Source organism: Ptychodera flava, unplaced genomic scaffold (assembly GCF_041260155.1).
Source record: "Ptychodera flava strain L36383 unplaced genomic scaffold, AS_Pfla_20210202 Scaffold_29__1_contigs__length_4469600_pilon, whole genome shotgun sequence".
Classification (NCBI taxonomy): Eukaryota; Metazoa; Hemichordata; class Enteropneusta; family Ptychoderidae; genus Ptychodera; species Ptychodera flava.
Genome location: NW_027248351.1, coordinates 932,079 through 958,200, shown reverse-complemented (window position 1 = coordinate 958,200; position 26,122 = coordinate 932,079). Strand labels below are relative to the sequence as shown.

At 38.0% G+C, this 26,122-nt stretch overlaps 2 protein-coding genes across 2 annotated transcripts; one reads left to right on the top strand and one right to left on the bottom strand.

Annotated features, from left to right (window-relative positions):
- Nucleotides 1–1,484: 1,484 nt before the first annotated feature.
- On the top strand, nucleotides 1,485–2,806 carry LOC139127114 (uncharacterized). Its single transcript, XM_070693034.1, has 3 exons — nucleotides 1,485–1,869; nucleotides 2,041–2,444; nucleotides 2,765–2,806. Exons 1-3 carry the CDS (start codon nucleotides 1,626–1,628, stop codon nucleotides 2,804–2,806), a joined length of 690 nt encoding a protein of 229 aa, XP_070549135.1. The 5' UTR covers nucleotides 1,485–1,625.
- A 3,772-nt stretch (nucleotides 2,807–6,578) lies between these two features.
- LOC139127113 (uncharacterized) lies at nucleotides 6,579–13,992 on the bottom strand. The gene is made up of 7 exons (XM_070693033.1): nucleotides 13,854–13,992; nucleotides 10,904–11,130; nucleotides 10,216–10,321; nucleotides 8,659–8,891; nucleotides 8,028–8,133; nucleotides 6,950–7,164; nucleotides 6,579–6,587 (listed from the first exon to the last, which is right to left on the bottom strand). Exons 1-7 carry the CDS (start codon nucleotides 13,990–13,992, stop codon nucleotides 6,579–6,581), a joined length of 1,035 nt encoding a protein of 344 aa, XP_070549134.1.
- Between the last annotated feature and the right edge of the window lie 12,130 nt (nucleotides 13,993–26,122).

The window sequence follows — 26,122 nt, the reverse complement described above, 5'->3', positions numbered from 1 at the left end:
GATACCAGAGTGAGAAGATCTTGAAGTTGAATACCAGTGATGGAGTGTGTTATTGAATAAACAAGAATTAAAAGAAGAGAATGTTCAATGGTCAGAAAGTGGCCTGGATAAATGGGTTGATCTTTCGGAGGGATATTTGATTCAAAAGTATTTATCTCCTCCAAACATTCATCATCAGAGATCTCATCATTCTCCTCACCTGCTGCAGTACCTTTCATCAGTTCTTTCCATTTTTCCTCATTGAAAAAAAAAATCATTATCATGGAAGTTGTCAAATAAATTGTCATTGCCATTTTGCTCTACAGAGTCATTTTCTGCTGTAACATGTTCATTACAAACAGTTGATGAGTTCACATATGACCCTCCTCGTTGTGGTTCAAATTCGGAATTTGAGGACTGTTCTGGGCATCCAGTCATTGTCAAGTCATTACAGTCAATGTCATGGGCTGAATCATCACAGTCATACTTCGGACTTTCGACAGATGTTCTGTTGCTCCTGGTAGACTGGTCACAGCCTTGTATCGATGTCCCTTCGCTTTGTGTTAAAACCTCTCTTGGAAGTTCTGCTAACGATCTCCGCTGGCTGTACTTGAGCATGTAACTCTTCCTGTAGTGTCTTGGTCTAACATGTCCCAGTGAGTTGACTCTAATTGGCATAGATTTTTGCTCACGACCATTTCCTCCGTTCTGATCTGCAAATGTAATAATCACTGAAATAACGTGTCGAAAAAAAACCTTTTGGGTACAAAAGAAACTACGAATGAAGGCTCTCTATGCATAAGCCTGAGTACGATCATGGAGCTACCACAAAGAGCATCACGGTACGATTCGGCAGATCGTCTACAATTCACAAGTAGCCGTTTAACGAGGGTGCTTCGGTCCCGATTACGACTTTAAGGAAAAAACGGCAAATTAAACTCGTCCGTGTTCGTTTTTACATCATTGTTCGTCGTTAAGTGATAGTAGTATAACAGAAGCTACAGCTGAAAAAGCCAAACATCGATACATGTATCATTATTTCGCATGCGTGACTCATACAGTAACATACTGCACATGTAAAAAGCGTTGTATATGTACTTACCGATATCGTGAAAACGTGAGCGAGGAGTTGACGGCGAAACTATGTTGCCGTAACTTCGTTCTTGCCGATTTCCTGATCTTGGAGCAAGATCATCATGTGAAAGAGTTGTTGTAAATTTGACATTTTGATCATAAAGTACTCTGTCGCTAACCGATTACTGCAGGGTAAGTACGTACGTACGTTAGTAGAAATTAGAGTGTACCTGATTTCAAAATGGCGGACATCCGGTACTCTGCATGCTGGGTGTTTATCAGTGTTCGATCGCTTCGAGTAACCGTCATAACTGTTTAAGTTGGAGTAAAAAGTGCCGATTATATCGAATTTGAATGTTAGTATTTTAATATACGTTTTAGTAAAATTATTGACTTTCGTTTGTTCATTTTCTATATTGAGCACGAGGGCACTACGATCGCGCGTGAACGAGATTTTACAAGACGCGCCATCTTATTCAAAGATTATTCTTTGTTCTGTCGGAACGCTGGTAAGAGGGGTAAAATTTTCACCGCCGAAAAAATCGCATTTAACTCTTTGTCTCGGATCCAAGATGCTCGTTATTGATTCTGGAGATGTAGCTGCTGCTGCCAAGAAACTGAAGATTGCACCAAATGAAGAAAACCCGAAATGGGTGTGCCTATATTGGTTGACCGATGAGAAGTTTGGAGTCTCTGAGAAAGATTCCGTTAAGTTCGAAGATGGTGTAGATTCTGTGTTCAAATTTGGGACTGAAGTCAGTGCCAAATATGGAAGGCACTGGTACGCTGCTGTTGTAGTGTTCGCTTCTGAGCAAGGTAATTCTTTCTAACTGACAAATTCTTTTAAAGTGATTTTTCTTAAATCTCATACCTCGCATTGTGCAGTTGCATTGGCTTTCACATTTTTGATTATTGATTTACTGTTGTACGTGTGCAGTCCTATCCTACACCTGCTCGATATGAACATGTCTCATATTACTATTTCAGAAAATGCAGACAAAACTTTGATGAAGTTAGCTAAGAAATTAGATAGCATTCAACAAGTGAAAATTAAGAAAGCAACCCCAACCGCAAAACGAACTGTCAAACGGAAAATTCAGGATGACTTCACCGCGTCACCGCCCAGGGCTGTGAATCAAAAGAAAAGAGGAATGGGGAGCACATCAACTTCAAGCAAGGGACATCCCAATGCAGACGTTGACTTGTCAATCAGTGATGACGATGAGTTCGATGGACCAACTCCTCCACCTTCACCTCATTCACAAACTACCAAGGCTGCAAGTTCTTGTAAACCAAAGAGGCAAAAGAAAACACAGTCTAACAACAGCAAAAAAAGGGAATGGAGAATGGTAAAAGTGCTGACAGTCGTGTGGTTGACAAAGCTGGGAAAGGTAATTGTATTCTGCATACACTACTGTATTTTTGTGGAATGTATGTGATATTTATAAAGACTTGTCTTCCTTAGTGCCCCTCCCCAATCTCTCCTTTTTATGTAGGACATACTTCATACTTAACAAATGCTAACCCTGATTAAAACACTTTCAAAGTTATGTTTGATGTGCTTCCTCAGGGAAAGTGTCAAGATTACACAGTGTTTAGGTATGAGGGGGCCAATGAGTACATGTATAAATTTTTATTCTTTACAGAATTTTATTCAGTTACAATATTTTGCTATTCCAACTTGTTATTAATTTTTTTCATCTTTTTACAGAGGCTAAAGAGCAGAAAAAGCTCAGGCAAATGCAAGGATTGAGGCTGCTTTACTTGAAGCACAGAAACTTGCCTCATTGCACTCTCCAGTAAGTACTGATCAAGGTGATTCCAATCCATTGCATGCTTCGGTACCCAATCCTCCCGGAATAAATGCACAGCCAAGCATGAATAATTCCGCTGAATATCCCCCATCCTATCAGAGAAGTGTTAATGCATCTCCCCAATGCATCACACCCATGCCAAATCCATCCCGATACCAACCCGCCGTGTCCACTCCAAAGTCTGCAACCTCCTCTCTCCTTGCACTAGCGACAAGCAAGCTAATGACCCGTCATCCAATCAGCACCAGCATGGTATGCATTCATTCAGACATCCTTATGTCAAAGATATGCCTAATGCTAATAGCATGCTTTCATCCACCAAGCAGCATGACACTCTGTCTAACACACAAACTCATGCATCTGGCAATTCTCTTCCCTTGCCATATTATGGTTGGTCCCCACAAATGTACCGACCCTATGGTTTTACCAATCCAAATGTCCCCAAACTTCTATGGTGTAAACAATAGCAGTATTCAGGGTAATACTAATAGTAATACCAGTATGTCCATCTCCGGGGAAATTTCACTAACTTGCAACCATTTAATTTTCACCCACCTGAAAATAACTTCACACATAACAGCTACACACCATTGGCAAGTAAGCATTCTGACATTGAAAATGGTTCTGCACCAAACTCCTTGCTGTCTTTGAACAATAGCAGCAATGGCTCTGCACCTACCGCACATTCAAGTGATTTATCAGCACAAATATCTGCTGCAATTACTACTCTCAATGATAGCGGCTACCCTAGTAGTCCAGAAAGTGACAATGCACCACCCCCTCCTGGCTGCTGTAATGAAAACTGTTCTGCTGAGTTGAAGTATCAAAGGGTTTCTCGGGATCTTGAAACTCTGAGGGACAGTTACAATAAGCTTAGAAAATTGTATGGTATGTACTCTTTATTAATACTGGGTATAATTTACACAACTAATATGCTGTAGTCTAATATCACTTCATGTAACCCAACGCCATCAGCTTGCCCCTCAACATTTGCTTGTCCAATAATTTTTTCTCTAGGTACAACCTGAAGTGTAATTCATCTGTGGAATTTCAGTAGTTTTAATAGCATGGGATATTTGTTCATTAGCATTCGAGTACACTCTGAATCTGCTGTTTTCAAAACTTTGTTACCTTGACTGTTAATTTTTATATAAACACCTGGTTTCATGTAGTCGATTGTGATCCTATTCTGTACTTCCTTTAAATACTACTAACTTCTTTTGATTTGTAACTATAATTACTGTTGGATTTTTTGTGATGTGACAGATGCTGAGAAAAAGAAGAATGCTGATAGTAACTCTACAATGTCAACCTCACAAGCCCACTATGTTCCAAAAAGAGGTATCCAGATTACCAAGGCTGACTATGTGAGTATAAGTATTGTAACTGTTTGAAATTTCTTGACAAAGACTAAACAAAAAAAAACTTTGAAGTTATCCCAAATAAAGTTGCTATCACATGCTGTACCATACTGCTGACTGTTCTACTGATATGCCATCTTTTTCATGTTCTGTTGTTGGCTTAGGTCATTCTGCAGTCTACAGAGACTGAGGAGAACTTGCCAAGAGATTATGACCGGCTAGCTGGATCGAAAGTAGCTGTTCCCCATTCATGGTTAATGGCCTTCCTTGGGAAAGTGAAAGATAAAAGAAGTTGATGGATGGTTTGTTTTAGCCAGAAGATTTAGCTGGAAAGAATTCTTCATCATTCAACAACACGGAGAAAGCACCTTTGGTAGAAGCTATACAGCGTAAGTTCAATGCTTCATACCTTCTCTGGTTCATATTTTCAATATGCACATTTACCTAAGGATCTGCATTTTTCTGGAAATCCAAGTACAATTTTTTTTTAAGAATCAAAAAAAAAATATTTGTAAATTGATATATAAAACATCGTAAAATGGTATCCCAAAGAAAATGTGTACTTTGGACTTAAAGTCTTGTAAAACTGCCGAAAAGATCCTTGAATTTTAAGTGACTTTGAGTGTATGGACCCTGTTGATGTAATATGGAATTTGACTGAACACTAATCAGTGTTCTCCCCAGAGTTATTATAGAGTGGTGCCCGCCACTCTATAATTTTTGGTAAACAATAGAAACTAATTACCATAACAATTAAATTTATTGTTATGCAAATTAGCTGTCACTCTATCAGAAAATCCTGGGGAGATCACTGCTAATTATGACCAAACTGCCTCACATTGTGTAGCAGATAACTTATAAATACATTTTTCTATTTTGTTTTCAGTGTTTGGATTATCGACACTTTGCATGAAAGGGCCGGAAATAACAGCTGCATTCAATTCTCGATGTGGAACTTGCAAGAGATCGGTAGCCCTTGGACGAGTGCTTCGAGAAGCCAACTCTACTGAAAATGCACAGGATAAGGAGAAATAATGTGAAAGAACTGTTGATGCATTTGTGATTCCATTGTTTTGTATTATTTCTTAGCATTTCATCTGCAATAAATGTAAGGTAGGAATTCAATGGAGAAAAAGTGGTAAGTTTTTCTTTTGTGTGTGAATATGTCAGAAAATTGATATGAGTAGTGACAGCTGTAATGTGAACGGGTGTGAAAGATGTGAAAGCTAGCAGGGGAATGAATGCTATGTTTCCAAGGGTGTAGGGTGGTATGCTGCCGGAAGTGGCCATTATGTAGGATTCAGTATTGGTATGTATACCACAAGACCCTGTTCGCGGCAAGTATACCGCAAAAAAATTCTGCAAAGCCTCAACTTTTGTGGCAAACATACCAGAACATGGATGAGTGTCGTGGTAAGCATACCACAATATGTGCGCCGCAAAATCCATCAACATGCGAAAATCTCAACCATGCGTAAGTTTACCACAATTTGTTGTGGTAAACTTACCGGGCAATTATGAAGACTTTACCAGAAGTGTTCGCCGCAAGCCTTAAATTTTCGTAAGGGACCAGACCAAATTTCAGAAGAAGTTACTGAAGCGTTTCTGAGATACCTGCGTCCACAGCATACGGCCCACTGTATGCAACAACAGAGGCCGCGTCATCACATTAGTACAATGGGCCAAAGGCCCAAAGGATTGAAAATTTGTAGATTTCATCATAATTTGAATATATCATATTTTGATCATCCCTATGAACCTGTATACCAAATATCAAAGCTGTTAGACAAGTGGTTTGGATGAAATAAATTTTTGACCAAAAATGACAAAAAAATTCCTTAAAAATACAGATTTTGCATATTTGACCAAAAGTTGGATAAATCTAATTTGGATTACCCCTAGGTTCCTGTCTACTAAATATCAAAGCTGTCTGACCAGCGATCATGAAGAAGATTTTTTACCGAAAACACCTTATTTTGCACTAATTTGTATATCTTCAACAATATCAAAAACCAAAAAAACTTGTTTGTCATGATCATACTTTGCATCAATACTACATATATCAAATCTGTAAGTACTGCGGTTCTAAATATATTTGAGTGGACATACATACTTACATACAGACAGACAGACAGACAGACAGACAGTAATATAGACTGATGCAGGATGGATACCCATCCCAATAGCTTCTACAGACTTTAGTCCATAGTAGCTAAAAAATTAAAATATTGTTTTTATCAAAACAATCAGGAACAAAGAAGTGCACTGAAAGTTTGTTGCTAATAATGAGAACACTGATGAATGTGGTAAGTATCTGAATATCTTTGCAGCCAATCAAAGGGCATCAATATCAAATTTCCTGTAAAGGAACAATATCACAATACTTTTGTTGGTCTAACTCAATATTTTCATAATATGAGGACTGTAATGACAGTTCAGCAAAATGTGGCGGAAAATGTGTTCAACAATTAATTCAATAGCCAGAACTGTGTGCTGCACTTTCATCAAAGGACAATGACATTTTGATTTGGCACAAATATTCATTAAATTGAGATTAATACCCATTTGTTGCCAACACCGTCAGTCCATGAGTGACACTGGCCTGATTGTTGAAATAACAAATGGCACACCTTCAATGTATGCTTGAATAGAGCAGATACTCAGTGAAGGCTGTATATAATTGTCGAAAGTTTCTGCCAACACACAACAAATGCTACCAACCTGCATGTTGGGCTGATATCGTATATGCTGAGGTCTCATCTGACCCATTATGGTCCCCTGGGTATGTGGCTGAGCAGTTGGGTATGGTATCTGCCGAGCTTGGGAGTACACAACAGGTGTAGTGGGTGGACCTGTAGCTGCAGATGCTTGCATCATGTGACCCGTAGACATCTCATGTTGATGTTGTGGTGGTTGCTGAGCCATTAAAGTGGGAGCTGCAAGAATCACCAAATTAAGGATAGTTTGTAATTCATATCAAATGATTCCCAACTACAAACAATCGACTCAGCGGCAGATACAGCTCTGCTGTGTTATGTAGAGAATACCATTTGTGACACATGTGCTGATGAAAAAGATCAAAATCTTCATGAGGCAACCACCTCATATTAAAACAAAAACCTGAGTTTTTTATTGAAAACAAACCAGGTGTTGCAACGTAATCTCTGTTTGTTGTTTCATTATTATAAATCTTCATGAGGCAACCACCTCATTAAAACAAAAACCTGAGTTTTTTTTATTGAAAACAAACCAGGTGTTGCAAGGTAATCTCTGTTTGTTGTTTCATTACTGTACACATACATGGTCAGTACAGTGTGTTGATGTTTACCCTCAAGATCAGATAAAATCTGGTGCTTATACTGAGAACCCCAGGTTCATGTATCCATGTATTGGACTTTTTTCATTGCAAATTATGTCAAGGCAACCTAGCGGCTGAGAGAGTTCCATGTGTTATGTACAGAATAGCTATTTGTTACACATGTGTTGATGAAAAAGGTGGAAATCTTTAATAGCTCATTTCAGGATGGTCTGACTAACAACAGCAAAAATAGCTGCAAAAATAAAGAATTGTAGCAAAATCAGCCACAAAAACACGTTGATTTGCATATTTTATCACAATTTGATAGAATCTAATTATGGTCATTTCTGGAGATCTGTAATCCAAATATTGAAGGAATCTGACTGGCTGTATTGAAGAAACAGTTTTGAATGTGAAATGTTAAGGATGCCAGACAATACCACACATCCACCAACTAGATAAGCTCTTCGTCGCTGACAGCTGAGCTAAAAACTTACGTACCATAGACTTGAGTGGCTGAGGTCTGGACTTCTTGAGGGATAGGGTTTTGCCCTTGGTAATAAGGTGATGTAAACTGTCCTTGTGGGGGTGGTATGTACATTTGAGGCTGCAGATAAAATGCACAGACAACACACAAACACAGCACATAAACAGACATTGTTTTACACAAAATACATGTAAATGAACAACGATAGCTCCTGAGATAGCAATTGTGTCTCCTGGTGGTAGGGTATGTATTGACACTGATTTTTTTTCAAGTAGACTGTTCTGTCATGGTTAGATATTGAACAGAGAGTAAAACGCCATTAAAATATCATGGATTGTTTTTATCAAAGTAAATAAGGAACACAGAGGTACACTGGAAGTTGGTTGCTAATAAGAACACTGATGAATGTGGTAAGTATCTGAATATCTTTGCAGCCAATCAAAGGGCATCAATATCAAATTTCCTGTAAAGGAACAATATTGCAATTCTTTTGTTGGCCTAGCTCAATATTTTCATAATATGAGGGCTGTTATCAGTGCAGCAAAATGTGGTGAAAAATTTGTGCTAACAAATAATTAAATTGACAGAACTGAGTGCTATTAATTATTAGTCTTATCAAATACACAACAACTGAGTGCTACCAACCTTTTGTGTATACTGTACCGGTATATCAGGCTGATATTGCATATGCTGAGGTATCATCTGACCCATTATGGTCCCCTGGGCACGTGGCTGAGCAGGTGGATATGGCATCTGCTGAGCTTGGGAGTACACAACAGGTGAAGTGGGTGGACCTGTAGCTGCAGACGCTTGCATCATGTGACCAGTAGACATCTCATGGTGATGTTGTGGTGGTCGCTGAGGCATTAAAGAGGAAGCTGCAAGAATAAAGCTAAGGAATTTTGTAATTTATACCAAATGATTCCCAACGACAATAAACGACCCGGCAGCTGATACAGCTCTACTGTGTTATGAAGTGAGTAACTTTTTGTGACACATGTATTAATGAAGATGGAAATCTTAATAAGGCAACCACCCCATTAAAACAAAAACGTGAGTTTTCCATTGAAAACAACCCAGAAGTTGTGACATAATCTCTGTTTGTGGTTTTATTATTGTACACATAGATGGCCAGTACAGGGCATACCTCAAGATCAGATACAATGTTGAGCTAATACTGAGCACCACTTCAAGTATTTATCGGTATGTACGGTACAGTACTGGACTGTTGCAAAGTAATCTCTGTTTGATATTTAGAATTGTGAACATAGATGGCCAGTAAAGGGTGATCATGTTTAGCCTCACGATCAGATTCAATTGTGCTCATACTGAGTACCACTTTAAGTATTTGTACCGGACTATTTTTCATTACACATCATGTACAAGCGACCTTAGGTCGCCACTAGTAGTGGCCAAACGAGATATGTACAAGGCGACCTAGTTGCCAAAGAGAGAGCAGCTGAGAGAGCTCCACTGTTATGTACAGAATAACTATTTGTGACGTAACTGTCATATGTTGATGAAGGTGGGAATCTTTAATAGCTCATTTCAAGTTTGCGTGACCAACAATGGCAAAAATAGCTTGAAAAATAAAGAATTGTAGATTTCATCATAATTTGAATATATCACATTAAAATCATCGCTTAGAACATGTCTACCTAGTATCAACACTCTCAGAGGAAGAGTTTTGAGAAACAGATTTTTGACCAATTGCAAATATTGAAAAAATTGCTCCAAAATACAAAATTGCAGATTTCATCATAATTTCAACATATCACTTTTTGATCCTCCCTATAAAGCTGTATACGAAGTACCAACATTATCAGACAAGCAGTCTTGGTGGGGAAAAAATGATCAAAATTTACAAAAATTGCCTTAAAATACAAATTTGCATATTTCATCACAATTTGAACAAATCTGAAGAAGATCTCATCCCTAGAGACATGTATACTAAATATTAAACGTGTATGACAAGCCGTTTAGTAGAAGATACTTGCCCAACAAAATAGAAAAGTTAGCCTCAAAATACACACTGCATTACTCATCACAACTCGAAATTAAATCCAAATATTAAAAATATTAGACTGGTACTTTTCAAAAAGAAGTTTTAATGAAAAAAAATAATGGACGCCAGACAACACCACACATCCACCCATTAGATAAGCTCTGTGTTGCTGACAGTGAAGCTAAAAATTTACGTACCATAGACTTGAGTGGCTGAGGTCTGACTTTCTTGAGGGATAGGGTTTTGCCCTTGGAGATGAAGTGATGGTAAATGTCCTTGTGGGGGTGATCTATACGTTTGGGGCTGTAGATGCACAGACAACAAAGAACAGAGATTGTAAACAGACATTTTTTTAGAACAATTGAATTATGAATACAGAATAAATAAAAAATTACAGCTTCAGAGATGTGTCTGCTGGTGATAGGATACCGATTTTTTTTGAAATAGAGTGTTCTGCAATTGCTTGACATTGAAGACGAAGTAAAATACCATTAAAATATCATGGTACACTGGAAGTTGGCTTCTCATAATGAGAATCAATGTTGAAGAAATTAGTAACTGAGTATATTTGCAGACAATCAAAGGGCATCAATGTCAAATTTCCTGTAGAGGAACAATATCACAATTATTTCCTGGTCTAACTTGATATTTTCATAATATGAGGACTACAGTGCAGCAAAATGTGGCAGAATACACCTGCTACAAATAATTCAATACCCAGGACTGATCGAGTGCTGTACTATTATACTTGGCAAGATATTGGCTTTGTCTCTGCTCATGGAATAGCTTGTATCAAGGCTCATTCAGTTCGATTTGTAATAGTGTAGATACTCATAACATATGATTGTTGAAAGTCCAATCCAGCACACAACAACTGCTACTGACCTTTTGAGTAAACTGTATGTTGGGCTGATATTGTATATGCTGAGGTCTCATCTGACCCGTTATGATCCCCTGGGTATGTGGCTGAGCAGTTTGGTATGGCATCTGCTGAGCTTGAGAGTACACAACAGGTGAAGTAGGTGGATCTGTAGCTGCAGACGCTTGCATCATGTGACCAGTAGACATCTCATGGTGATGTTGTGATGGTTGTTGAGGCATTAAAGTCGGAGCTGCAAGAATCAAGCCAAGGAGTGTTTGTTATTCACACAAAATTATTCCCAACTACTAACATGCAACCAAAAGGCCAAAGCAGATCAGTTGTGTTATGTTGAGAGTAACTATTAATGACACATGTGTTGATGAAGAAGGTGGAAATCTTCAAGGGGCAAACACCCCATTAAAACAAAAACCTGAGATTCTACTGAAAACAAAACCATGGGTTGCAACGTAATCTCTGTTTGTTTGTTTTTTGTACACATAGATTGCCAGAACAGGTTGTTAATGTTTAGCCTGAAGGTCAGATACAATGTCATGATCATGCTGTCTGCACCATGTCAAGTATTTGTGTGCCAGATTATTTTTTCATTATAAATCATGTACAAGCAACCTAGTTGCCAAAAAGCTATATAGAAAATAACTGTTTGTGACACTTTTGTTGAGGAAGGTCCAAATCTTTAAAGCAATAATAGCTGCAAAATATACAACTGAAGATTGCATCATCTTTTCATAATAAGATCAACTGACACTGTGCAGAGTATCAGTACGGTTGCATTGTGTCGATAAAAGTACACGGATTGTACTAACCTTTAACGGACCATTTCTAACGAGTCTTTTACAAGTCCTGTATGAAACTAAGTGTCGGTCATCGCCAATAAAAACTGGTGGTCGGCGAGAATATCATTTTTTGAACAAAATCCCATCTATAGCCCTGGATGCATCAACACATCAAATACCAAGCTAAAAAGTGCAATGGTTCTCGAGTTTTTGATGTTGGCGGACGTACTATACGTACACTGTACATACATACATACATACATACATACATACATACATACATACATACATACATACATACATACATACATACATACATACATACATACAGACGCCACCAACTTCAGCATATACGATAACCTCACATTGGTATACGAAATGTGAGCTAAAAATGCCGACACTCGAAAATTAACGATGAAATAAAACTTCTTTATTTTAATTTCAGATCATTTGACATACGAACATACACGTGTGTGAAAAATTAACATCTGAATATAATCAAAATAATGTAAGATTATGAAAGACTTCCCATCGGACAAAAATATTGCCACTACTACACTGCAGTATTGGAAAATGCGTTTCGAATTGTGTTGGTTGACGAATGAAGCTACTGAACCGTCAGTTTGTGCAATGGTTTTCTAAAATCTTGCGTCTTTAAATTGAACTTTGATATCTTGATTTCCATCGATAAGCAACACAACAACGTATTGAAAATAAACTTGCATTGTTATTGTAGCTCACCAAGAAAATGTCTGATAAAAAATCTGATATATGTGAAAATCGAACAAACTTCTATCGGAGGAGTGTACAAAGTATTTAATTTTCAGATCAAAACTTGATGCTACAGTCAGTATAGATAAAAGTACAATATCATCACATGGCTATTGTAGATATCAAAATCACGAGGTGACGCTCACCTATTCGGTATATTGGTAAAGTTGGGTTGAAATCTAAAACATAAAGATTTAGTATCGTAAACTTCACAAGGAATGAACGACGTTATAAATCGTGACCTACGCTGGAGTCAGATTTCATGTTTGTTTACATCTTGCACACATCTGGGATGTAAGCGTCCTTAGTTACTGCTCTAACTTTGATACAATGTTTCTCGACACTATTGTAATTTCATACGGCAGCAACCACTTTTCTCTGGAAGGAGACCGATCATCTCTCCCTAAAGAACACGATTAAACTATTCAGAAAATATTGAAAATACAACTAAAAACTGGTACACCAAGAAAGCACTGAGAATATTTCAAAACTACCCTATAAAAGTCTGTACAAGGAACAATTGCCGAGACTGAGTCGATCTCTCTCTCGATATGGTGAGATCGACCTGGATACAACGCCCTCAACGTATTTCTTGAGCTTAGATAGAATGGCGTTGATCGCTGAGGTTGAAGTCATTGTTTATAAACTTTACTCCATCGGATGGAAATATCGACAGATTTCAACAAAATTAACATCATCAGATATGCAGGTATTTTATCTCATCTTATTTTGCACACACAGTTGATATTCCGCCCGATATTTATGGCGATGTGATGGAAGGTGTATCTATAACTATTGACTGAAGACAACCCCTTGTACAAGTGGACAAAATTTTCGATGAAAATTTCACAAAATTTGAATGACTGTTTCTTCAGCATACAAAAAAGTGACAGACTGCAGCTCTGAAATTGTTTGATCTAAAATTTGAATTTCGAAGTGAAAAATAATGCCACTATTTAAATATCAACAAACGTTTCTGACAAATGTTGTCATTGAGATATGCCGTGAATAACAGTAGTCAAACACCTCCATGACAAAAGTCGTAAAAATTGTTGATGATAAATCCACAAAACATCTCCGTTTTGGATATCTAATATCCTTAAGATGAATCGACTCACAAAAATCAAATTTTTGTCAACAGCCATATTTCTAAATTTGTAAAAATAACCGTGAAATCAACTTGTTGCCATGACATCCTTGTCAACAATGCAGTCAAGTCAATGCAATGCATTCAAGCTTCAACGCTCTCAAAATTATTCCTTTCAAAAAATTTCTCCAAATTCTGACATTTTGATGTCATGTAGAATTTTTCTTTATGTAGGTGTATTTTATCTACTTGGAAATTACTTTGATTTGGTCACTGCGATGCTATACAACACCAATTTTATCACCCATGACTGCAATGTACCTAGGTATCTCACATCACCTTTGAATAGATCACAGATCCACTTTCCATCACATCCATATTTTACGATCCAATCTCTGACGTAACCACAAACATAAACATTATCATCTTCATCCACAGCCATGTATCCATAGTATCCCATAATCCCCCTGATAACTGACTTTGTCCGAATTGATATAAAAAATTCAGGTTACAGTCAAAACACTTGATACAGTCATTGCTCCAGTCATAAACCATGATGACATTGTTGCTGTTCACAGCCACAGACACCGGCCAGACGAAATTTGTTTGGACACTAGTTTGACCACTGACGTCTGCGACATACTCTCCACTTTGAGTGTACTTGACCAGTCTATCATCTCTGTCCTCAGGTCTTGAGATGTCCCCAGAGGCCAAAGTCAGAATGACCAAAACAAAATCATCCATCAGAGCTATGTCCCAGACTACTTTCAAATTGATGTTTGTAGGTAGAGTAATTATTTGGATAATTTTACCATTTTCATCACAAACAACAATTTGTTTATTTTCATCATCAAGTATGAAATAGTGGTTGAAGCGTGAGATGGCTACACTCTTTGGCCAGAATGGCTTTGCAAACTGACCATCAAAGCTTCCTATGACTTTGTCACAGGTATAATCTTTGTTCAGTATCTGTACAATATTGTTACCATAGTCACACACCACAAGTTTATCACGGTGAAAGGCTAAACCACTTGACAACTTGAACTTTCGTCCTTGGCCTTGATGTTGACCTTTGACCAATGTCACTGACCAGCCACCTGAAAGGTCAAAGGTCAAATCTGTGAAAATTTTATATGCATTGTAGCACAGCTTACTTTTTGTTCTGCTGTAAAAAGAAACATACTTTTATTCAAAATGTTTTCACTGCCCCATTTTTTTTGAAAACTCAGTCTCAGTTAAATTATTTTATGATTAACTCAATCGGAACTATTTTGTGATTATAAGATGAACAGTAAATGTCACAGAATATGCTCTGTAAGAGAGGGTTTACTCAAAGCATTTAGTAATTATCACTTTTTCTAGTGAAGTAGTATAAAAAAATTGTAGTATTTAAAGCCATCTGCTTTTCAAAAATTGTAAATTTATCCTTTTGACAATTTTTAAAGGATATTCATTTCATTGATACACATTCTTCAAAATGTCAAGATTAAATGTCAAAACTTCATGATTGCTGTATTGTTTAGAGGACCTGGATGCATTTGAAGGTTTTGGGATCATATCTGATTGGTTCTTTACTATTTCAAAGTGCCTCTCTAGGCCAGTCCTTAAAACAATGTTTAGGGGTCATATCTAAAGTGGTCCCTGAAAGTTTCAAGGTCACATTAGGATAGTCCTTGAAAGATTCAGGGACACCTCAGGTTGGTCCCTGAAAGTTTCAAGGACACATCCAGGTTATCCCTGAAAGTTTCAACGACTCATCTGGGTGGTCCTTGAAAGTTTCAAGGTCACATCAGAGTGGTCTCTAAAAAGATCCAGGGACATATCCGGGTGGTCCCTGAATGTTTCAAGGACTCGTCTTTGGGGTCTTTGAAAGTTTCAAGGTCACAGTAGGATAGTCCTTGAAAGATTCAGGGACACCTCAAGTTGGTCCCTGAAAGATTCAAGGACTCATAGACTTAGTCATGTTCACGCTACGATCACAGTTGCTGACATCATTGTCGAGATCGGAAACAGCACTGTCACTCCACAAAGGACCTTGGTAACAGACATCAAATTCATCGGCGATATCCAGTATTCCGTTGCTTTCCATGTAGTCCTGTCATTAAATAATTGGGGTAATGGACGTCCTACATTAAGAATTGGTAACCTTTCCCAAAGAAGGAATTAGTGCAGTGGACAAAATTTATTCGAACATTGCATCGTTTACACACTCGACTTGAAACAATGCAGAGTCTCACAGCAATGTGAACCGTGACCTTTATTATGTTAATTAGCAAGGACCATATTATTTGGTGTACGATTCAGTGTCTCGCTTAACGAGAAAAGCATCATTGACTACATCTCCAAATTAATCATGAAGACTGTAACATACAACCACAGTATTTTAAACAGTGGGAAAACTTTACAGCATAAGAGAGCAACATGTACCTTACCCGTGACCTTACACAATCGCGCTATGCACCCTAGGTTTCCCTGTAGGTTAAAATGGAATATGCCATCATGAAATGATTTGCAAATTGTTCACTGTTAAGACCAGCGTTGCGTCGGCTAGCCACAGCATACTTTAGCAAGCGAGTATATTATCATTAATCGTCAAGACTACTCGTCTAAATCGACTGAAGGTTCAGCCACTGCCCAGTTCATCACATTTATGCCAGGGAGAACATGCCTTGTAGATCTCGTCGCGTGATAAATACGCAAAGACGTGTTTCGGCGCCGGCCGACCAGTCACACATCGGAGCCATGAGGACGCCAGGTTAAGCCATTACATAATCTTAACTTCGAGGTGCTGAATATTGACGCTTATGTGCAGGAAGTTGGACCAAATCTTTCCAGTGATTCCTCTGCCTGTCAGCTTTACCAAGTAATGCTTGTGAATGCACAAGCTGATGAGCGAAGGTCACATCAGGATAGTCCTTGAAAGATTCAGGGTCTCATCTGGGTGGTCCCTGAAAGTTTCAAAGACTCATCCGGGTGGTCCCTGAAAGTTTTAAGGTCACACCAGGATAGTCCTTGAAAGATTCAGGGTCACATCTGGGTGGTCCCTAAAAGTTTCAAGGACTAATCTGGGTGGTCCCTGAAAGTTTCAAGGTCAAGTCAGTGTGGTCTCTAAAAGATTTAGGGTCTCCTCGGAGTGGTCCCTGAAAGCTGCAAAGACATCTCTGTACAGTTCCTAAAAATTCAAGACAAAAACTGTTGGTCCTGCCCTTAATATTTTAAGGTTTCAACAGACAGATGATATTGATTACACTTCTTTGCATCTCATTTTTAATAGAAGGGCTGAAATAGTTCAGTGATTTTGTACACCAGCATTAATTAGCAAACTCACAAAAAAGGGTAGTTTAATCAAATTTACCAGGTCTCATTTCCTTGTATATGAAATAAATAAATGTACAAGACATTTTCTTAACATCTACCAAATCATTTGAAAGAGAGATCACCAAAAAAACAAACACTACAGCAGAACTGATTTGGGTAGAGGTAAAAGGCCATTTTCCCATCGAAAATTTAAAATTTTATCATGCATCGTTTTGTGAGAATAGCAAATGCCTACAAATCAACCTTGGAAAGGGAATTTGTATTTTGACTTAAACCTAAACAAAATTGACAAATCAGTTACATTTAATGGGTTCTCCTTTCCTGAACGTGCGAAAAGCTAGACAAAAATGTAAAATTTGTTCAAGATGTATTTGATGATTGTTCAATTATCAATAATTTATGAAACTTGCCCCCGCCTTCACACAAAAACACTGTTAGATTGATGATTTTTAATAGATTATAACAAATTGCTCAAGATCTTATAATCACAAAATAGTTCCAATTGTGTTGATTATTATTTTATTGCAAATTCTCTCTCGATAAATGGTCATTATGTAAACTTACTGTGTCAACATTTTTAGCAGAAGTCGGCAAAATAAGTATTTTTGTCATATATTTTTAATTTCTTACACTTAATTTCAAATTTTTCAAATGTAGCAAATTTCTATAATCTTAACAATATACCTATCATTTAAATAATATGAATTCATTCATTTATTACCGTGGCTACCTTTTTGATATTAATGGATCAACATATTTATTTATCTTTAACTTTTCTATTTCATGCAGTAAATCCAATTTGTTTTGCAAAAGATAAGTTTGACATTAGTTTGTTTATAACGTATTAATGCATGAGTACGGTAATATATAAAAGATAACCATGGCGACATAAATATTCAAAATTTGCTATTTTCACAGCCCTCTTTTGTTGTTGAAGTAAAATGAAAATTCTTTCACAAAAATGTAAGATTGAAGGCAGCTCCGTCATTGTTTAGCAATGCATAACTACTCTGAAGTATTTTAGTAACCATAGCAACGGATTATATTCCTGCTAAAATGGAATATAACATTTTCCTTATAACATTTTGCAGTTGAATAACTATTTGCAGAAAATATTGACATACTGTTTATTTATATTTTATTATACTTCCTCACTGGCATTCAAAGATTACAAGACTGAACATAGACACCCAAAAATAATAAAACAACTATACTGCAAGAGAAAACCCCTTTGCACCACAGTTGAGCAATACATACAAAGTCAAGACTAAAACAGAAGCCAGTAAATGGTTAAGACAAACAGGTGTCAAACACCTCTAGCACTGTCCCACCATACATCAAAAATGGAAAAAAATGAAAGGACAACAACAAACAGAAAAAATGATCATCAAACATTCACATGATAAAAACAGAGAAAATGTCAGATAAAATCTCACACAGGAGCAAATTACGTTGGATGGCAACTGTGACAGCGGCATGTTGTTATCCATGTACAAGTGTCAGTGGAATTGAAATGAGTTTTAAATTTCTGTTGATAAAACAAGTTTACTTTAGATTTAAAAAGAGATAGACTCTCTGAAGATCTGATGTGGGAATCCAACTGGTTCCATAAGGGAACAATTCTGTTAAAATAAGAACGTGTAAATGAATCTGTGTGGCATGAGAGAGATTTGAGTTTTAAATAGATAAATGTTTGAAATGTAGTTCACTTTTTAATTATGTTTTAAATGTAGATCAATTTTTAATGATGCTTAATTAATTAAGACTTATAGATTGTAAGGCTAGTATACATGGCAATGTTTATAGTTATTGTTCAAAAATTCTTATTTTGTCAACAACTTTTAAATTTTATCACAAAGTGAAACTTGTGTAGTGTTCTACTGGAGGTTTGTGAGTGTTAATATACGGTAGATGTTAAATGTTAGGTGTCAGTGGATTTCTGTTTGAATGTCCTTGTCATTTCAACTGTTATGTAGGTCATTTTCCCCTACACTCATCATGGCCTGAGTTTAATTAGTCTAGAACATTCTCAAGGTCACTGCCCTTAATGACCTTACAACCTTGAATTCAATTAGTCATGTTTGGAATGTTCTGGAAATTTACTGAGTTGTGCAAGAGAGATAATTTTAGAACAGTAATTAGCATGTCAATAAAAGTTCTAGATTGTTCTTATATGCCCTTATGTAAGCACATGGGTATAAATAGGGATGTGCACAGCTTGCAGTCAGACATTTTGGGATCGTGTCTCTTGTGTGTTACTTCAAGTCTTTGGAAACTCCAGCAGTATTAATTTCAAGACTTTTCAAGACCTTCACTGCCACGCTGGATTTATACTGTGGACTTTGCGCAACTTCAAGCCTGCAAGCCAAAGGACTGTTCATTCATCGGACTGACTGTTACAACTCTGAGACTGGAGCTTTGCCGTCCCAGCTGAGATAAGTAGTCTGTACACTTTTACAGTTTGTATTCTATCCCTGACTTAGCAATTAGTTTTATTTTCCTAATAAATTTTGTTTTACACGGAAACTGCTGAGTTCACCCTTTTGTTCGTTTTCTGCACATAACACAACCAAGATTTTCTTCTATACATAAAGACATATGTACAATAGTGCAAACAAGTAATCATGACAACATAAATTTTCAAAATATACTTTTCCTCATAACGCCTTCAAGGGTTAAAATATCAAAGATTCTTTTATCAAAGTTTAAAGACTGAAGTAAACTATGTTATCATGTATCAATACATGTATTTAATACATAAAACACTACTGGTAACCATAGCGACAGTTTTTATTCTTAGTAAGACAACGAGTCCAAGAGCATCGATTACAATGAATGAAACTGGACAAGGATCCTAAAGCAAAGGCTTGGTGATGCTAAGTGTCATCTGCAATAATTAATGGGTTTATGACATATCACATAGCGAGACGTCTACGTCAGCATGTTAGCCCGATGCCCAGGACAGACTGATTTCTAATACGGACAAGCACAAAACCATTCAAAATTATCCCTAAACAGAAACTGGCCTGCTTGGATTATAACAAATGAACTAATGCTACTGTTCTCGATGTTTATCTACAAATGTTAGATCAGCCACATTGTACAGTATAGCAGACAAAAAAATCTGAACTTCGGTCATATATTTCCAACATGATGTGACGCAACAAATGCCTCAATCGCCAGGCTAACACCATGATGTTCTGCGATGAGAACAGAGAGAAGCCGTCGGGGATATTTGGGGGAGGGATAGAACTGCGACAATTTGACATCAAATTGTTCAAGTTGGTGACGGTCATATTAGTTCAGTAAAGATAAAAATACAAAAAAAAATTGCAACACACGTGGTTGGGCCTAAAAAAGAAAACTATATTCCATGGTGTCCAACCAATCCACATAGTTGATCCATGGAGGGAAAAAACTATGATGTCCCCTACATCACGGACAAGGTCTGTGCCTACATGGAATGTTAGAAAAAATGCTTCAGGGTCCGTTTGTGTTCTCTAAAGGGTTGTCACAAGCTTCAACTAGGTGCTAATTGTATGTATTCGATCCCTCTCCATAGACAAAAATAATTCTCATGGTTTTCTGATGCACCATATAGGTCGATGCTGTGTGGACCTCTGTGTACATGTTCCGTTCAGCATTGTACCCTGCACCACAATAGGGGAAACACTGTGGACGAACACAAATTACCATACACAGACTTAGGTGGCTGCATAGTTCTGCTGGTGGACAGAATTGTCCCCGAGGCTGTCTTCCGCCCAGTAAAAGCGATGTATTTATTGCTTCGCCTCAATAAGGTTTGTGTGAGATGTATGAAAGTGTCTGTACTAGCGTGTGTGCTTCACGAACTCTACGGCGATCGAGTGGCGAGGACGCAGTCAGAATTGCAACATCCTTAGCTCAGTTATTGAACCAATCTTTTTGAGATTGGGGATTTAGCTTGGCGGTTCTGTTTGGGGCCTCTGCTTCTAGGTGATTGGGTACCGCGCGTTGTGGGTTCGAGCCCGATTGAAAACCATCGTATTCTCTAACCTGGGTTGATAGTTCTGCTGGTGGACAGAATTGTTCCCGAGGCTGTCTTCCGCCCAGTAAAAGCGATGTATTCATTGTTTCGCCTCGATTAAGTTTGTGTGAGATGTATGAAAGTGTGTGTACTAGTGTGTGTTCTTCACGAACTCTACGGTGATCGAGTGGCGAGGGCACAGTCAGAATTGCAACATCCTTAGCTCGGTTGTTGAACCAATCTTTTTGAGATTGGGGATTTAGCCGGGTGGTTCTGTTTACGGCCTCTGCTGCTAGGTGATTGGGTACCGTGCGTTGTGGGTCCGAGCCCGATTGAAAACCATCGTATTCATCTTTTCAGACATTGAACGCCTACATCCTGATATATTTAAGTAATTCATGTTAGCTCGAAGTTGGTTTGAACATATCATTTGCTCATCTTCATCTGATATAATTGTTGATTCTGTAAAGTAAACTATGATATCATTTCTTCTGATCACTTTCCTTTAATGTTCACTTTGAAGACCAATTCTTTACATAGGCATAGTAGTTTGTTACAAACTGAAGCACATACGTCTTGCTGAGACAAAGCGTCACCTTGCCAACTTGGAAACTTTGAAGTGTTTTGTTCATATTCCCATTGAGGCATTGGCTTGTTCTGACAGACTGCTGTATTCATTCTCATTTGATTGATACATTTTATAGTGACATTATTTCAGCGTTGTTGACTGCCGCAGATAGGACTCTTCCCACAGCCACAAAGTCAAATAGGCATACAAACCAGGATAGAATACAGTTGTGAAAGAAAACTATGACAAAGCACTTACTGTTTTTTTGATCTGGATGGACAACGGTTCTCCTAAATTTGGTGCTTTCTTTGAACTTATGCGAAGGTCTAGGACACAGTTTAAAAGGCAGTTTGCAAAAGTGTAAGAGGGCAGAAAAAGAAATGCGTGCGAATGCCTGAGGTAGTTGGTTGAAATGAGCTACTGACGTCTGAAACCGCTACGTAATTTTTGTTACGTAATGCCTTTCCTGCACCACTTCGTGTAACACCTGGCTGAATAGGGAGTCTGTGTTATTCATTTGATCAAAACAAATTAGTTGCTTTACAGGTATTATTTGTTTTCAATTTTACTTCTTTACACGAACCAGCACATAGTTCCAAGGTTAGCTAAATGGCTCTGATAAATTTCTTGATCGAGTCAATTTTGCATTTCTCCAAGAGTTTGCGAGAAAGATATTCATACATGTCTGTCAAAAGATCGGTATATGTAGGTTACGACCGGTACGACTGACCCACAAGAATCTATGACAGCTGGCACAAGCTGCAGTCAGTTGACTGCGAACAACTGTTCTCACACGGTCACAATTTTCGATCTTTGGAACATGGTAAACGGCTTACTGAATTATATAATGAACCCTATAGGCTATGTATTTCCCCTGAAGCTCTATTGTTTCCTCGTGTCATTCACAGGCCTCACTGTTGTCGATGCGGCCAATGCCCCGTCAAATCAAAATGAAAATGAAAAGCGTGAACTTTGTACGTAACCAACAATTGGAAAACAACGAGCCAACATGCCTGTAATGCATAAAGGACAGGGATAAGCAAAAACATGGAAATTTAACGCATGAAGGTTTGTTGGGCATTTTTCGTTGTAATTTCGGCCGATCCGTGAACATCACGAATATCGTATTACTTCAGCGGTAGCCAGGAAGCACGTGGGACATTGCATAATGAGGCAGTGAACTCTGGAGGACCGGACCTATACACTAACCAATCAGGGAGCTGTAAAGTGAATAATACATGGTAATGAGACCTAACGCATGAGGTCCCACCAATCAGCGTAACGCAAATGGACCTTAAATTACCAGATGAACCAATCACTGATGTTGTTACATATGTCATGTACCTGACTTAATTATGAAAGAGGACTACTTGGACACTTTACGTACAGCGGTTGATGTACCCCTTTATGATAGGTTATCTGTTTTGTATTGAAACGACTGTACGACATTTGCGTTTTTGCGACATTGCGAACAAGGGAAAAGCACAACGCGCCGTATTTTCAAGCATACGATCTGTGTTTGTTTTTCAGATTTCGTCCAAAAACCTACCCGCACGCGGATGGCAAGCAAAGAATTTATTTTACGGCGTCTTATGAAACTATTTTGACCAAAACTAGTAACGATTCGACACCTGTCTTTTTGAACATAAAGTACTGTAATGACATGACTGTGCACCACGCAGAAATTTGTGAATTAGTTAAAAACCTCAAGACAGCTGCATCATTGGGTATTGATGGTATATCACCTAAGCATTTGAAGAATGCTCCATATAGAGTCAATGTTCTTATGTCCCTTTGTTTTCGGCCATTTTAATTTATGGAAATGTTCCTAGACAATTGATGACCACTGTTTTAGTTCCTATTCCAAAATAATAATAATTAATAATAAGATTAGTTTGGCATGCATCAACGTGAGTTCCATGGTGTTGGGTGTGGGCGAAGGTTTGAGGATCAACAAAATGAAGAAAATGATCGATAGTAAAGGAGAGAACTGATGTGACTTGGACAACAAAGAATAAGCCGTCACTTTATAAGCTGTGTTTAATCTAGACCATGGCATTGCGGGACTAGTGCACTTCAGCACAAAATGACACATTGGAAATTACATTGCGTCAAAAATGACGTACTGGCATGCACGCAAATGAATGAGTGACAAGAAAGTCCACTGAAATCGAGCAGGCTGTTTTTACATGTACATTGCCATTTGGAGAGTTGACATGTTACAACAAAAAGAAACATTTGTAACTTCACAGTCAGTACAACATGCTCATACGGTGTCTCAATTGGAGTTTGACAGAACCCACAACATACGGCATCCAATCACGATATTGAAATTTTGTATCAGGATATCACAAAACGATGTCGTGATCATCGTGGTCTGGCTGTTACGAGCAAGCATGTGTGATCAGCGGGGTCAACCGAGTGTCCATAAAATTCAAATCATTGTCCAGTGTAAGCTAAAGTGACGTTAATGGGCCTCCCACCACATTACATCGGTAACACACTGCCCTGCGATGCAGAGCTAACTGTGCCCATGCTATTCTTATGCATGTCGGTACAAAGTTATTACTGATACAATTTACGTGAATGAGCAAAGCTCGACCTTCATTGACCGCACAGGATTGGATTTCGTTTTAACAAAGCAGACGGCGCTTGCAGCATTCTTTTGGTCGAGCAATTCTCCAACAGTGGGAGAGTCTGCTGGTGAGAAACGGACGGCTAGTGGGTTGACCCGTGGATGTACTTACTTTGTTAACATATTGTGTAACTAGCAGATACGGCAGAGATAAGGATGGCAGGGGGACCGCTATTCGACGTAAATGAATCCCGTTGTGACGTCAGAGTGTGCCAACCATGACCAAACTGAAGGTGTGGCCTAAGTTTAGCGAATTGACCCCAAATTGACCCCGCACATAAAATATAAAAAAATTAGCACTCGCGCATACTTTTATGTAGAAATTCTGTTGCGAGTATATTGCTACCCGGAAGCTAAATAGCTCAGTAGTACAGGTTGATTTCACCAGACCTTTAAGCTGGAGTTCAAAATATGTGTGAGTTTCCAAATTTGATGAATAAACTGTGAGATCAGTGATATTGTACCGGGAATGAGACGGAATAATTACTGTGAACACTGAACTAACTAACCCTATACGCCAAAATGTGTGTTGGTCATCATTTTGCTTGATTTTGTGTCCGATGAAAAACTGTCACCAAGTATTTGGGTTTGTTGACCAAACTGTCAGAACAGAGCCAGCATAAGCAAGCAAAATTCAAACAATTTGGTCAGCTAACATCAATTCCTGGCCCACGCTGTACTTCAGCCTACATAAAACTCAGCATCGAAAATTGTCAAAGAAATTGGAAAAAAGTTGAAATTCTTTTTATTTTAACGTTATTGATAAGTCAGTGCCACAATTTTGACGTGATTTTGACGTCATCACTTTGACACTATACCACTTCTACATCCTTTGCCAAAGAAATTTTGAATGATAGAGTTGACACATGGCAGACAACACCACACACACTGCATCAAAACGCAATAATACAGATAAATTCACACTAATGAGTTGCCTGTATTATATAATAATACACGTGAATTCACATGAATCCACATGAATACAGGCTTGCTGAATACAAGCAACGTATTCTTGACTGTATTCATCTGTATATGCACTCTTCAGCTAAAATACAGGCATCAATCCATGCTAATTCAGTCTGTATTTTTGGGTTTTCATGCAGTGACATCCACCTAATAATAAGCTCCACGTCGCTGACAACCAAGCTTAAAAAATACGTACCACAGACTTGAGTGGCAGAGGTCTGGATTTCTTGAGGGATAGGGTTTTGCCCTTGGTAATAAGGTGATGTCAAATATCCTTGTAAAGTTGACCTGTATATTTGGGGCTGTAGAATCACAGACAACAAACAAACAGAGCAGATAAACGTACATTGTTGTAGAACAATAAATACAAAATAAATGAAAAATGACAGCTCAAGAGAGAGAGCAAATGTGTCTGCTGCTGATAGGATGTTTACACAATGATTTTTTTCCTCTTTTTCAAATAATTTTTTTTGTTATTGCTAGATATAGAACACACAGAGTAAAATGCCATTAAAATATGCTTGTTTGTTTTTATCAAAACAAATCAGGAATGCAGAGGTACACTGGAAGTTGGTTGCTCATAATGAGAACACCGATGAATGTGGTAAGTATCTGAATATCTTTGCAGTAATTAAGGGCATCAATATCAAAATTTCCTGTAGAGGTACATCCACTCTTTTTTGTTGGTCTATCTCAATATTTTTTATAATATGGGGACTATTATCAGTGCAGCAAAACGTGGCAGAATATATCTGCTTCAAATAATTCAATAGCCAGGGCTGATCGAGTGCAGCTTAGCATGATATTGGCATGTCTCTAGTCACAGAATAGCTTTCATCAAGGGACAAATATTTTGATTTCTAAATAGTGCATATACTTAATGAAGGCTGTACATTTGATTGTCGAAATTACGGTCCAATACACTGCAACTGCCACCAACCTTTTGTGTAGACTGTATGTCAGGCTGATATGCATATGCTGAGGTATCATCTGACCCATTATGGTCTCCTGGGAACGCGGCTGAGCAGTTGGTATGGCATCTGCTGAGCTTGGGAGTACACAACAGGTGAAGTGGGTGGACTTGTAGCTGGAAACGC

Bases quoted from the DNA above. Each gene is read 5' to 3' on its own strand.
- LOC139127114 (XM_070693034.1), top strand. From the start codon at position 1,626: ATGCTCGTTATTGATTCTGGAGATGTAGCTGCTGCTGCCAAGAAACTG. The intron at 1,870-2,040 runs GTAATTCTTTCT...TTACTATTTCAG, and splicing joins AGTGTTCGCTTCTGAGCAAG to AAAATGCAGACAAAACTTTG. The intron at 2,445-2,764 runs GTAATTGTATTC...ATCTTTTTACAG, and splicing joins GGTTGACAAAGCTGGGAAAG to AGGCTAAAGAGCAGAAAAAG.
- LOC139127113 (XM_070693033.1), bottom strand. From the start codon at position 13,992: ATGGGATACTATGGATACATGGCTGTGGATGAAGATGATAATGTTTAT. The intron at 8,892-10,215 runs GTACGTAAATTT...TTATTCTTGCAG, and splicing joins CTCAGCCACTCAAGTCTATG to CTTCCTCTTTAATGCCTCAG. The intron at 7,165-8,027 runs GTACGTAAGTTT...TGATTCTTGCAG, and splicing joins CTCAGCCACTCAAGTCTATG to CTCCCACTTTAATGGCTCAG.